Source organism: Euleptes europaea, chromosome 6 (assembly GCF_029931775.1).
Source record: "Euleptes europaea isolate rEulEur1 chromosome 6, rEulEur1.hap1, whole genome shotgun sequence".
Classification (NCBI taxonomy): Eukaryota; Metazoa; Chordata; class Lepidosauria; order Squamata; family Sphaerodactylidae; genus Euleptes; species Euleptes europaea.
In genome coordinates this window covers 85,857,818-85,872,610 of record NC_079317.1, presented here as the reverse complement: position 1 = coordinate 85,872,610, position 14,793 = coordinate 85,857,818, and the positions used below count along the sequence as shown (strand labels likewise).

The following is a 14,793-nucleotide window of genomic DNA, read 5'->3' as shown; positions in this document are numbered from 1 at the left end:
AAAGAGGAAGACCAGTTAAACAAGAGATGGATTGACTCAATAAAGGAAGCCACAGCCTTCAATTTGCAAGAGCTGAGCAAGGCTGTCAAAGATAGGACATTTTGGAGGACTTTGATTCATAGGGACGCCATGAGTTGGAAGCGACTTAACAGCACTTAACACACACACATCAGATACCTCAGCAGGGCATGAAGACAGTTTCCATCTTTTATTAATACCCAGAAATAGTTAGTCAGGACTGTGCTATCTCTGAAAACCAAAAAATAATGGAGATGGAAGAGTGATAGAGATAGCAAATGAGTTGTGTTTACAGATTAAGAATTATCACAGCAAACCATTTTATGTAGTAGTCGTCTTTTCCTGTAAATGTTTCTTTCTCAGGTATTTCAAGCAGCATGAATTTTGATGAAGAGGAGGATGAGGAGGATGAAGACAGTTCAAGTTCCTCCCAGATAAACAGTAACACTCGACCAGGTTCTGCAACAAGCAAGAAATCAAACAAGGTGAAAAAGTCTGGCATAATCATACCTCACAGGCCATCTGGCTCATCTGAATTCCTTAGAGCTTAAGCCTTCCCATTGGATTGCCCAGCTAATTTTACAGCAAGGAAGCACTTCCTGATATCCGGATTAAATGTCCATTGCTGTAACTTGAAAGCATGATTTCTTTTCTTGCTCTTTTTATACAACCAAGAAAGCATTTTAAATCTTAGCAGTAGCTCTAATCCTCACATCACTAGTGTGGTAACCCCTCTCCTACAGATGTGAGGGTGGAGTGGAGATAGCTCTCCTGCAGAGATAAATTGTGCTCCTTGTATTTCCCCCCTTAAATTAGCCTAGATTTAACTCTATGGCCTAAATAAAAAGGCTAAAATTGGGGGTGGGGAATTAAAAGAAGCAAATGTTCACAAAGTAGCAAAGCATTGTTGTGGGTATGGGTGGGAGTGGTTTTGGTGGCATTCCTTTTTTTTTACAGAACTTTATAAAGCAGGGAGTCGAACTCAATTGTTACGAGGGCCGGATATGACATAAATGTCACTTGGTCAGGCCGGGCCATGCCTCGCCAGCCTAGATCGAGAGTGGTGGTGTGTGTGCCTCCGCTGGGCCGGATCCAGCTCCCGGGCCTTATGTTTGACGCCCCTGGTATAAAGGGTTCCCCACTTGAGAAAGGGAGTGTGCAGCCTTGGATTTAAAAATCCAAGAAAAAACTGAAAAAGTCACATGGGGACCAAGCCTAAGCAGGTCTACTCAAAAGTAAGTCCCATTTTATTCAATGGAGCTTGCTTCCATGAAGGTATTACAAGGATTGCAGCCAAATATTGTCCATTAGGAACCATAGCACTCAGCACAGCCACATTCTGCTTAGCACTGATAACCACTGTGACCCTAAAGCTTCTCAGAATTTAATTTTCTCAGTGGCCAAATATTGTAGTTTGACAGTGCAGCCCTAAAGAGTTACACCCTTCTAAGCCCACTGACTTCATGGAGACCATATTGAACTTCAAAATGATTTTAATCTCTTGTTGTGCTTTTAGTACATGGTAGCCTTTCTTTCTCTTCTAGGAGACAGCTGCAGGGCCCAGCCCTTCGACAAACAGCCCTGTAATAGACGTTGATGACCTGGAGGAATTTGCTGTGAGACCTGCTCCTCAGGGTGCTACTGTCAAATGCCGAATCACGAGAGACAAGAAGGGAATGGACCGTGGAATGTACCCTACTTACTACCTCCACTTGGAAAGGGAGGACGGTAAAAAGGTCACCAACCACATTTTGCTGATTCCCTATGAGATAGCAGAACAAACCAATTGCAGAAGTGTAGGAGTGGGAATTCACTGTGCTCATAATAGTTTTCCATCCTCATTGTTTCTAACATATTAGCACAAAACTTTGAGAGTACATTGTGTTTTGCACACAGTCTTCCTGTGCTAAGGTACCACAAAGAATGTTGTCAGTGATGGAAATTGCTTTATTAACTGCATTTGATCAGAAAGGTTGGGATGCTCCTTCTAAGGGGCGCGGCCCTGACTTAATGGTAGAGCATCTGCTTGGCACGTGGAAGTTCCCAGTTTCGATCCCTAGCATCTTCAGTTAAAGATCAGGTCATGTAAAAGACCTTCCCCTGAGACTGGCAGAGCTTCTGCCTTTCTGAGTAGACAATATTGACTTTCATGGACCAAGTATAAGGCAGCTTTTTCATTATTCCAATCTTATTTATTAATGAAAGCATTTATATCCCACCTTTCCTCGTGGTTCAAGGCAGCTTATGATAATAGTTAAAGACATTTTCAGTTAAAACAAAACAAAAAATAGCAAACCCCAAATCTCTCCTCAATCAACATTCAATGAATAAGTAAATATCTTGAATGAGGGAAGTCCTGTTAGAGTATTATTTTTGTTATTGTTGTTGGTAATGATGTAGCAACATGTATAACATCACTAATGTGTGCAATGCTTAATTAGTATCATATCCAGCTTGCAGTGAAGGCTTGCATTTTTTGTCATCTCCTCCTCCTCCTCCTCCTCCTCCTCCTCCTCCTCCTCCTTCTTCTTCTTCTGTTTGTTGACCAAATTAATGTTTTAGTCAATTAAATTTAAGATTTGAGAAAAGCAAAGTGGATTTAGTTTATTCTCTTTGGTTTATTTAAATGGTTAGCAGTGGGGCTCCCTGCCTTTGTGTCCTGAGCTGGCATCTGTTTTCCTTTCACTCGAAGGAGACTGTTCAAGATGGAATTAAACATTTAACAAAGTGTATCAGGTTTAATTATTTAAATCATACATAATGGATTGAAGAAACGAATACTAACCCATTTCCTTTGCTGATTTTTAAACCCATTTTTGCTAACTCTTGCTGACCTTCTGCATTTTTGCTGATAACATTAAACCAGAAGAAATTGGCCTTGATGTTCTTTTTCTAATGGAACTGTCAGAGCCTACCTAGAATACGTTTGCCCCCCTCAATTCCTTAGGTGTTCCTGTTAGCTGGAAGGAAGCGAAAGAAGAGCAAAACCTCAAATTACCTCATCTCCATAGACCCAACAGATCTGTCACGAGGAGGAGAGAGTTTCATTGGGAAACTAAGGTAAATATTTAGGTATTTAAAGTGTATGCTAAGAAGGTATATGCTGAAATAATTAAATGAACATTTTGGGATTGTAAAATCATGTCGTTTACCTAGTGATATCATAGGGTTGGATCCAACCACCTTCCACTGTGAGAAATCTTTCTTTGACAGAGCAAGCCTTCCTCCACATAGTGGAAGGATATGATCCAACTAGTACATGTTTGTTCTCTTAAAGAAAATTCTAGTATACAGCAGTTCGCAAATAAAGCAGTGAAGGTGCCTCATCTGCCTGTATGTAGACACTGATAATTTCTTGACATTAATCTTCTGCCCCTTCATATGCTGCAAGCTCTCTTTTAAAATGAGATTAATTATTTTTTAATTTGCTTTAACTATCCTTTTGTTTATATAAGTGAGGATGGTTACTCAGTGGTAACTACAGGGGATTATCCCTTCTTTTTTATTATAATTTTTTATTTTCTATAATGGGATACAGAAACAAAAAAAAGGTTAAAAAGGAAGAAGACAAACACATGTCTGTGTCCAAGTAACAATACATACATCATACATACAATACAATTCATACATCAGCTTCAATCCCACCCTTAAAATACTAAAACAATATCTTAATAGTGCCCTATAATATATTGCCATTCCCTTATGGAGTGCTATGCATAACATGATACTTAAAACTACTTGTGCGTGTGTGTGTGTGTGTAAAGTGCCGTCAAGACACAGCGGACTTATGGCGACCCCTTTTGGGGTTTTCATGGCAAGAGACTAACAGAGGTAGTTTGCCAGTGCCTTCCTCTGCACAGCAACCCTGGTATTCCTTGGTGGTCTCCCATCCAAATACTAACCAGGGCTGACCCTGCTTAGCTTCTGAGATCAGGCTAGCCTGATCTATTATCTACTTAGTAGATAATAATTAATCAACCACACTCTGTTACCACAATATGAATTTGTAGCCTTGAATCTAACCTCTGGCTGAAGTTATCATTTCCTGATACTAAATACCAGCTAATAACCTGTATCTAAATACCAGCTAATAACCTGTATCTATATCCTACATCTAGCAATAATATTTGGCACAGATAGATATTTATCATATTCTGGTTGCCGTTTCGTCTTAAAATCAACCAGAAGGATTATTTCTTCTTTTAAAGAGCTTTGGAAAGGTAAATATAAAGGAGAGGTACCAGAGCCATTGTTCTGTAACAGATAAGTAATGGACTTGGATTGGTAAGGTCTAGGTTCAAATTCCTTTTCTAAGACTCTACCCATCTCTCGTCCCAACTTGTCTTGCAGTGTTATATTGAGAATAAAGTGTATTGCATTGCAAATGGAATGGATGATTATGTAAATGTAATGACATAATTCTGTCTTATATTTTTAATGCTCATTTCATTTTATGCTTGTATTATATTTATTTCTGTATATTTGTACAAATTGTGTAATAAAAAAATAAAAGTTTAAAAAGACAATAAAGTGAAATAACTCATATATGCAATTGAGAACTCCTTGAAGTAGAAGCTGGATAAAAATGGATTAAGTAATGATTAATTTTGGATCTTTTAATGCTGGGTAAAAGTTTTACTCAACCCTTTTGGCTATTTGGTTTCTTTTCTGGGTTGAGTTCCTTCCCCCTTTTGTTTTCAATTCTAAACGCTCTGAATGTCTGGTACTTGCTGGATCATATATCTTGTCTTAATGGTATTAGATTCCACTGAGATTTTAAATAATATTTTATCAGAATTTCATAAGTCTTTTTGCATTATGTGGGATGTTACGATTCAGTGATAGTAATGGATGAAGTTACTACAATGTGTATTGAACAATGAAGTGATGTATTTTTCCCCCTCTCTGATAGATCAAACCTCATGGGTACTAAGTTTACAGTTTATGATAATGGAGTAAACCCAATGAAAACAACAGTGAGTTTAGAGACAAGTAATTTACGCCAGGAGCTAGCTGCCATTTGCTATGTAAGTATCCCTTGTAAGCAAATATTTCTATTAAAAAAGCTAGGATATAAAGCAGTTATCCTGCAACACTTTTATGGTAAAAAGTAAATTTGTTATTTGCAATGTCTGCTATATTCCTTGATCAAGGCCTTATCTGGCTATTATCACAGAATTCTACAGCCCCACATTATCTGAAGAGTAATAGGTTGAAAGCCTGAAAGCACTGATGACTTTTGTATGGTTAGCATTGGGCCACTTACACCTCCACCCTGGACCGTGGCGGCAGCGCGGCCCTTGGATGCCAGCATGGCCTTCTGCCAGCATTCTCTGGGCACAAGTCCCTGTGCTGGCGTTCCCAGGGCGTTCCCGGGGGTGGAGCTGCCATTAGACAGCCTCCTAACCCCTTTCGCACTGGGAATGCCCCCTAATGCAATGGAGTTGCTACGCCACCATTTTTGGTGGCAAGCATCACTGCAATGGGGTCTTTCCCCCCATTTTAGGGACTTAAAAAATTAACAACCCCCCCTTTTCCCCGTACAGCAACCCCACATCTCTGTGGAGGCGTTGCGGCGGCATCGCAGCCACGCCATCCCCAGCTGCTGGGGTTTTCCAGAATGTGATGTTATTTCTCAACTTTCACCCCCTCTGCAAATTTTGAGAATGCTCATTATCATCTGGGTTAATTAGCTTGGGAGTAGAAAAAAACAATATACCTTCACGTTGAACAAAGTGGCAAAGAAACAACCACAATAGCTCATTTAACAACTTGGCTCTAATTTGCCAATATACATTCTCGCCAAAGCACCACATAAGCAATACAACAAACAATGAGGGAGTCTATATAACTTGTTAGAGCTATGCACTCTCAATAAGCAGACAAATTAGAGACATGTTGTTAAATGAGCTGTCCCGTTGTTGTTTCTTTGCTGTTTAGCTTGGGAGGCTGGACCCTCCCCAGCCAAAGTGCATAGAGAGATGGAACAGTTTCATGTGAGGATGGAGATTTCCAACCACTGACCAACTTGATTGAGAGAGGACCCAGCTGCCTAAGCTGAAGAAGTTGTCTATGTGTCATACATTGTACAGCATGATTGTCCCTGAGGTCGCTGCAGCACAGGATAAGTTGGTTTCTGTGAGGGTTCAATTTTAACATCAGTAATAGTGTGTAAAAAGAGTAGGTGGGTGGAGAGTGCGGTAGTCGAAGGCTCTGTCAAGTGAGTCACGTGAGGCTGATGTCTCCTCTAGTCACCTCTAGGATGTTTCCTTTTGTGGGGGGGTTAATCTCTGCTGAAGGAGCCCATCACATGGTAAAGGTATTCTTGGACAGTACCACCTTGAACTATAGGTAGAGGGTTAAATGTTTGTGTATTAAAGGTAAAGGTCCCCTGTGCAAGCACCAGGTAATTCCTGACCCATGGGGTGATGTCACATCCCGACGTTTACTAGGCAGACTTTGTTTGCGGGGTGGTTTGTCAGTGCCTTCTCCAGTCATCTTGCCTTTACAAGCTGGGTCCTCATTTTACTGACCTCGGAAGGATGGAAGGCTGAGTCAACCTTGAGCCGGCTACCTGAAACCTACTTCGGTTAGAATCGGACTCAGGTCGTGAGCAGAGACTTGATGGGCCTTGGTCTGATCCAGCAGGGCCTTTCTTATGTTCTTATGTTCTTTCTAATATTTCCCTTGTAAAGCAGGTGTGGGTTGTGATGTTTGTCAGCAAAGACACTGCTTAGTTGAACCAGAATAGCAGCACCTTGTTTGACAAATATCTCAGTGACAGAGCATATACAGGCCTTTACTACTTTTACTCTTCTGCCTTCCTTGGATGCTCAGTACTGCTGCATCAGGGTTCAGAAAGAGTTCAGCTGCATCCAGTTGCACTTTAATTTAGAATCCATCATTGCTAAAAGCCTACATCATTTTCTTTTATGGTTTCCAAAGTGATCTCATGGTCCACTGAAAGGAAATTAGGACTGTGTATAGTCAGAGGACCACAGCTGTTCAATGAAAAGTAGATTGTAGCTGTAATGCCCTTTAAAAAAAGAATATTTAAATGAAGCATGGGTAAATAAATTGTACAAAAACAAGCTCTGATTCTCTAATTATTGATTAGTTGGACTTCTAGTTTTACCAGAATACAACGTCCAGTGTGTTAAATCAGAGGCACAGAGTGCTGGTGAAAAAGCAGAGTGTCTGTGGCCATTCATTCATTCTGGCCATACTTCAAATAACATCTGCATTAATTTGTTAATGATAATGGAGGTTGTTGGGATGAATCATGCAATTGTAGTACAAATGCACTGTGTGGCAACATGGCGCAAGAAATATTCCTAAGATTTCTTTATCTCTAGATCCTCCCTAGAAACTAAAATGACTAAACTTAGGCTATCATACTATGGTCACATTATAAGAAGGGTACCCGAGGTTGGGTAAAAGGAAAATATATATATATGTGTGTGTGTATATAAATACTGTAAATATAATTTATTGGAAGCGCTATGTAAAGGTTAAAAATATTTTAAAAACATTAAAATAGCACAATGGCATAGCCTAAGGTTGACATCTGTAACCAGAACTAAACGTGTTTGAGCCTATTGGGCCTTCATCAGTGGTTAATTAAAACACATGTTAGCCTGCACACATTTACAGAAATAAATAAATAAATACATATACAAGCAGTTCAAACCCAACCAGGCATGTGTATAGGTTGTAAAAGTTACTGCCAATTACTCAAACATCTGGTCAAATTGGTTCTAGTGTAATACTGGTTAGTATATGTCTCTCATATACTATGTGTGCAGGTATCAACCTAGTAGAGCAGAGTCACTGGAAAAGACAATAATGCTAGGCAAAGTTGAAGGCAGTAGGAAGACCCAACAGGAGATGGATTGACTCAATCAAGGAAGCCACGGCCCTCAGCTTGCAAGACCTGAGCAACGCTGTTAACGATAGGATGTTTTTGGAGGTCATTAGTTCATAGGTTTGCCGTGAGTCAGAAGCAGCTTGACAGCACTTAACACAGACACAATCCCGCCTTTCCTCCAAGGATTCTTCCTTGGTTTAGTTTAATCCCCACAACAACCCTGTGAGGTAGGACAGGCTGAGAAGGAGTGACTGGCCCAAGGTCATGCAGTGCTTTCTATGGCAACAGGGAACTGGAACTTTGGGCTTCCAGCCTTTTAACCAATACATCACACTGGCTCAGCTGTCTTAACCACATGCTACTGGGTCAGCTCCTAATACAATGTAACTAGTGGAAAGCTTTTGGGAGTATTTCTTTGGAATGCATGTGGATAACTTCGTTGGAATGGGTCATGGGTACAGCATCAGGAATCTGCTCAGAGGATAATCTCAGGTGAGTTGAATAACTGGATAACAAAAATGTGCATCTATAAAGAAATTCCAAACAATCCACTCCATGCGAAAGGTTGCTTTGAAACTTTCCCAGGACACATATGGGGTTACCACATTATATATCCCCAGCGATGTATTAAGAGTTTGAAAATGTTATTAAAAACATCGCTTTAAAAGGGTTTTTGGATGCCATGGCTAAAAAATGGTTGGAAGACATCTTCACAGCTAAAGGGGCCAAACAAATTCAAACAGTATTTTTTATAACAGTTTCAAACTCTTAATGCATCGGTGGGAATACATAGGCTGTTAGCGCACTAGGTATTCCCAGCAATGTATTAAGAGTTTGAAAATGTTATAAAAAATACTGTTTGCACTTTCTATGTATTCCCAGCGATGTATTAAGAGTTTGAAACTGTTATAAAAAATATTGTTCGCACTTTGTTGGCCCCTTTAGCTGTGAAGACGTCTTCCAACCATTTTTTAGCCGTGGCATCCAAAAACCCTTTTAAAGTGATGTTTTTTATAACATTTCCAAACTCTTGATACATCGCTGGGAATACCTAGTGCGGTAACAGCCATAGAAAGTGCAAACAGTATTTTTTATAACATTTCCAAACTCTTGATGCATCGCTGGGAATACCTAGTGCAGTAACTGCCAACGTCATTCATACCCATGTCGTCTTCGTCATCCCCTTCCCCCGCTTTCCTTAAGAAGCATTTATGTAATTAAGAGGAAGAGCTGAGATCCTGAACACCTTTTAGCCTTTTGTGATCCCAATGGAATAATGCAGCTGGTCATTAATAAATCTGTAGCTGCACCTAACGGTCATTGCCAGAACTACAGCCGTTTTGTAAGCACTTAGGAAGAGACATTTCAAACAGATAGTGTGAAATATCACTATTAGCCAGGAGGAGAAACATTTTCCCTTGTTGATTTCTTAAACATTTACATCAGATTCTATGGGCTCAGATTGTGGGGTGTAATTCTTTAACTATTTATTCGCTTAAGCCTCTTTCAGTGGAAGTAAATGCATAGAACAGTACATATTTGACAATTATTTTATTTATGTAATTCTAGGATTGATAGCCCACCCTTCTACTTAAAACACGCTCAGGGTAACTTACAAAAAGAATCAAATTATAACTGAAAAAAGTAGTTAATTTAACGAAAGTAAAATATTATAATAGCAGTAATACCTCTAGTTCATCTCTGCCATCTCAATAGATGACTCTAGGAAAGACATGCTTTTTCAGCTACACCCAACCCCTCATGTGTATGTGACTTCAGAGTATTCAAAGTAGTAATAGCAGCAGTGCTGACAAGAATTACTGTAATACATTTCATTTATCATAGAATGGAATTGTGTCCAGTGGTGAATTGTTGCTCACATTTCTAAGCATTATGATAAATGTGCTTTTGATTTACTGAGCCTTAATATTCTTGCATGTTGTTGGAAAACAATAGGATAATTCTGTAGCAGGTTAAGGTAGTTATTTGTAGGCTAATTTCCAGACTTAATGAGTGCAGTATTAAAAGTGTTTCTTGTATTTGTTTAAAAACAGGAGACAAATGTCTTGGGGTTTAAAGGTCCTCGCAAAATGAGTGTCGTCATACCAGGAATGAATATGGACCATGAAAGGGTTTCCATCAGACCACGCAATGTAAGTCACTATCAGTGTAAGCCTAAACTGAGCTATGTGTTAAGAACCTAAGAAGAGCCCTGCTGGATCAGACCAGTGGTCCATCTAGTCCAGCATCCTTTTTTTTTTATATAAATGTTTTATTAAAATTTCATTCAGCAGCCAACTAGTTGCTCTGGAGGTTCAACAACAGGGCACAGAGGTCGAGGCCTTCACCTTGTGTTGCCTTCTGGCACTGGGGTTCAGAGGTTGACTGCCTCTGAATGTGGAGGTTCCCTTTAGTCACCATGGCTAGTAGCCACTGATAGACCTATCCTCCACGAATCTGTCTAATCCCTTTTTAAAGCCATTTATGCCTGTGGCCATCACTATATCTTCTGGCAGCAAATTACACATTTTAATCACTCGTTGCATAAAGAAGTATTTCATTTTGTCTGTCCTGAATCTACTGCCTGTCAGCTTCATTGGATGCCCTGGAGTTTTAGTATTTTGAGAGAGGAGAAAACATTATTTTTGTCAACTCGCTCCACCCTGTGCATAATTTTATGAATCTCCAACATGTCCTCTCTTAGACCTTTTCCACACAAAGGTAGGTCTTTCCACTAGTTTTCCTTGCAGCGAGATCAGAAGCCTCAGCTCCGAATTGGCTGCTTTCGTTCCCCACAGCAGCATTTCCTGAAGCAGAGAGAACTTTTGACATCTTGTCTACAAGGACAGGCAATACTAAATTTTTATTGAAAACATAGTGGGTCCCATGTGGGACCCCAGTTTCAGATCTTCTTGCAGCTGATATTAAATTTTGGGAGAGAGGGATAATGCCCCCCCCAAAAGCAAGTGGTGTATGAACACAGGGTGAATTCAAATCAGGATTTCACACAACACTGCACTGATTGTTAATTAATGTGCTGGCCAGATTGTCAGATTGTATTCTTGTTTTTACGCTAAAAGGGGTTCCAAAAATATTATGCTGTTAATGTAATCATATTGCATTGTGCAGTGGGGAGGGGGGGTCTCAAATGTAACCTTTGTGTCTAAAATAAAGATGTAACTTAGGAAAAAGGTAGAAAATGCAGCTGTGAGATTCCGAATGTGTTGCTACATGTCTGTGACGGTCTTGGAATGAAATTGCAGGTTTTAATCTTTCCCTTGTAGTGTTTTAAGGGCACTGTAGATGTGGGGTTACATTTTATGAGGGTTTTTAATACAGGAGTGGCATGAGGAAGACACTCGCTTGTAAAGTATACACAGCATAGTAGCTCTTCGCTGAATTAAAGCTTGTATCTCTCGTTCTTGCAGGAACATGAAACACTTCTTGCAAGGTGGCAGAACAAGAATACAGAGAGTGTCATTGAGCTGCACAACAAAACCCCCGTCTGGAATGACGACACCCAATCTTATGTTTTAAATTTCCATGGTCGTGTAACACAGGCCTCCGTGAAAAACTTCCAAATTATTCATGATAACGATCGTAAGTATGGCCTCTTTGGCTAAATTAGTTAGAAGTGAGGTTTATTTGTATAAGATCTTACTATTTATATGAATGGTTTCAAATGGAAGAAATTGGTTGGTCGTTTAAACCCAGAATTCACATTCAGTACAGTTATTTAGAGCAATCTGAAGCAGGCCTAAAGCCCTCCAGTTTTTGTGAGGGCAGGTTATGCTTTGCTCTTACCAGTGCCCAATTCAAGTGCGATGCACCTCTCAGTGTCCAGTCCTCAGCTTCTCTATGTGGAGGGATCATGTGGAGGAGTTTTCTTAATCTCAGGGGTCTGGGTGGCATTCATGTGGGGAGGAACCATATCTGCCCACTTATTCTGAAGGTTAGGGCTAACTTGGGCAGAATCACCTGTCAAGTCAGTGACCGAGCACCAGATTATTGAAAGTTCAGGCCATTCAGAGATAAAAGCTCGAATCCTAAGCCCCATTTGCTCTTGCACGCAGCCTTTTTCTGTTATGGAGACACTGTGGAGCACATTCCTCTAGAATTAGGCACTTCTGCTCACTCAGACCATTGTGTCTCAACAAGATGAAAAATGCCCAAAAAAGCTAAGAGGAACACACAAATAGTCCACAGCAGGACACCACCTCTGCAACCACCTCTGCAACGGGGTGCAATTGGAAAGAAGGCTTAGGATCTGAGCCAAGGTCTGCAACAAGAATGTGTCTATTCTGACCCAAATAATCCACATTCTACAGTAATAAGACATTCACAGTTTAATCACACTTATGCATGTATTTAGTTTCTTGGCATTGATTTTGTGCTTGGACTTTCTTAAACACATCGGCAAGGACGTAGGCTAGTCAGTGGATGCAAGAAAAATGTAGAATATGAAGAACTAGAGCCTTATTAGTATTTAAGAGAATTATGTCATGATATGATTTCATGCAGTAAATATGCTTGTTTTATTTGTTCCAAGATCATTTCTAGTCTAATAGGCTTTTCCAGAATTTTTAGCGTCTTGAAAAAGACATGTGAACAGAGATGATGGGGACAAGTATGCACACCACAGGCAACAATGCCCGTCATACTGTGATGTGTCCCATAGTTCATGATGGGACAGCCTTATACCCCATAGTACGCTTTAGGAGGTAGTGCTCAGTCTGACCAAGGAGCCCCCATGCATCCAGAGGTTACTTGCTAAGGAAACAGGTGCTCTCCTCCTCTCTGCAGTATTTCTTTGTTTAAAGATTTAGCTTGCAGGCAGTGACATGGAGTGAAGCAAAACACTGGTCTGGTAAGGAGGATTGGAACTATTAATGTTCTCTCAGGGTAGCAGATTTGGGAGATCAGGGGTGACTAATTTGCTCATTATTACATACGTCTTCTACTTCTCTGTTAATCTCATTTGCATCTCTGTAGCATTTCTTGTTTCCAGACACTACCTTTTTTTGTGGGGGGGGGGGAGGAATAGTCTAACAGCAGAGCACCATCTCACTCATACCCCTTGGAAGAAAACTGTCTCCCAGCCTAAATTCCTATTATTCAAAGACTTCAGAGGGGCTGTGACTCGGTGGTAGAACAAGCGCTTCGCATGCTGAAGGTGCTGGATTCAGTTACCAGCATCTGCAGTTAAAGGATCATGTGGTAGGTGTTGTAAAACACCTCTACCTAATACCCATAAGAGCCCCGTGGCACAGAGTGGCAAGCTGCAGTACTGCAGTCCAAGCTCTGCTCATGACCTGAGTTCAGTCCCAACTGAAATTGGTTTCAGGTAGCCGGCTCAAGGTTGACTCAGCCTTCCATCCTTCTGAGGTCGGTCAAATGAGTACCCAGCTTGCTGGGGGTAAAGGGAAGATAACTGGGAAAGGCACTGGCAAACCACCCCGTAAAACAAAGTCTGCCTAGTAAATGTTGGGATGTGACGTCACCCCATGGGTCAGGAATGACCTGGTGCTTGCACAGGGGACCTTTACCTTTTTTAAAGACCCATAAGGCCCTGACCTGGATGGCCCAGGCTAGTCTGATCTCATCAGATCTCAGAAGCTAAGCAGGGTCAGCCCTGTTTAGTATTTGGATGGGAGACCAGCAAGGAATACCAGGGTTGCTGTGCAGAGGAAGACAATGGCAAACCACCTGTTAGTCTCTTGCCTTGAAAACCCCATAAGGGGAGACTTAACGGCACTTTACACACACACGTGCACAATACCCATAAGAACTTCTTCCACTCAGAGAAGGCAATATTAACCATGACAGGCCAATTAATGCTAGGACTCAGTACGCTTCGTGTGTTCGAGACAAGAAAAGGTTTTTCCTCTTCCAATTTACTTACGTTGTGTTACTGAACAAAATTTGCATGGCCTAGAAGTTATATTGACGCTTTCCTGTGTTTCTTTGCTTTTATGTAGCTGACTACATAGTGATGCAGTTTGGCCGTGTAGCTGAGGATATTTTCACGATGGACTACAACTATCCAATGTGTGCACTTCAAGCCTTTGCTATTGCTCTGTCCAGTTTTGACAGCAAGTTGGCTTGTGAGTGAACAGGTCGTACCTGAGTCTTGCTCGGCCAAAGCCGTGTACCACCAGAAGACGACGACAATAGACGTCCCAGATGTAATCTGGTGTTTCATACTTTGATGGAGCAGGTAAAATTTGCATTCTGAAGGACCAACCCTCTTGCTGGGGAGAAAATATTTTAAAATTCAGAACTTTTGGAAAATATTTTTTTCTTTCTATTCTCTATTTTTCTGCAAGTGGCATCAGAGATCTGTAAATAGAAGTCCTATCTTATGTCCTCAGTTCTGTTATGAAGATGTGCCATGATGTACTGTACCGTGGCTTAAGCAAAAACACCATTGGGAGTGGTGTGTGTGTTTTTCCCCCCTAAATCCATGAAAGCTACCACAACGCAAATCTGTTTTTAGATTCAAGAAGTATTCAGAGGCTGTAAGCAGATCTCAAGATGGAATTGCATACCTTGAGAGCCCCACATCACCCACTTTAGAAACAAAACCATGAGAAAGATGCACTTTAAAAAAACAAACCCTGACAAAGGTAGCATGGGAAATCTCAATGCCAAGTGAACTTGATTTGTGATATTCTTTTTGTTGGGGAGGGAGATCAATGAATTTTTGGTGGTGATGGGGAATGGGTGGGAGAGAAGTAGGAAGCACAAGTTAATGTTGCACAAGTCACTAGTATTCTAAGCTGTCATTTTATTGTTGTTTTAATTTAAATATCACTTTCAAATGCAAACCCACTACTATTTTTAAAAGGGGGAAAAAGATCCCTTCCTTCCAAATGACCATACAGATGCTAGAAATTTTGGCCATTTAT

At 40.6% G+C, this 14,793-nt stretch overlaps 1 protein-coding gene across 4 annotated transcripts in view; it reads left to right on the top strand.

Moving 5' to 3' along the window:
* TUB (TUB bipartite transcription factor) overlaps positions 1-14,316 on the top strand; it is a 148,641-nt gene extending 134,325 nt beyond the window's left edge. For 3 of the 4 annotated variants that reach the window (XM_056851484.1, XM_056851483.1, XM_056851485.1), the window contains exons 6-12: positions 382-503; positions 1,563-1,754; positions 2,966-3,078; positions 4,931-5,045; positions 9,940-10,038; positions 11,314-11,485; positions 13,864-14,316. In XM_056851484.1, coding sequence (XP_056707462.1) covers positions 382-503; positions 1,563-1,754; positions 2,966-3,078; positions 4,931-5,045; positions 9,940-10,038; positions 11,314-11,485; positions 13,864-13,997 — 947 coding nt within the window. In that variant the 3' untranslated portion in view covers positions 13,998-14,316. The remainder of the gene's footprint in view (positions 1-381; positions 504-1,562; positions 1,755-2,965; positions 3,079-4,930; positions 5,046-9,939; positions 10,039-11,313; positions 11,486-13,863) is intronic. The other variant, XM_056851486.1, reaches the window with a different exon arrangement.
* Positions 14,317-14,793: the final 477 nt, after the last annotated feature.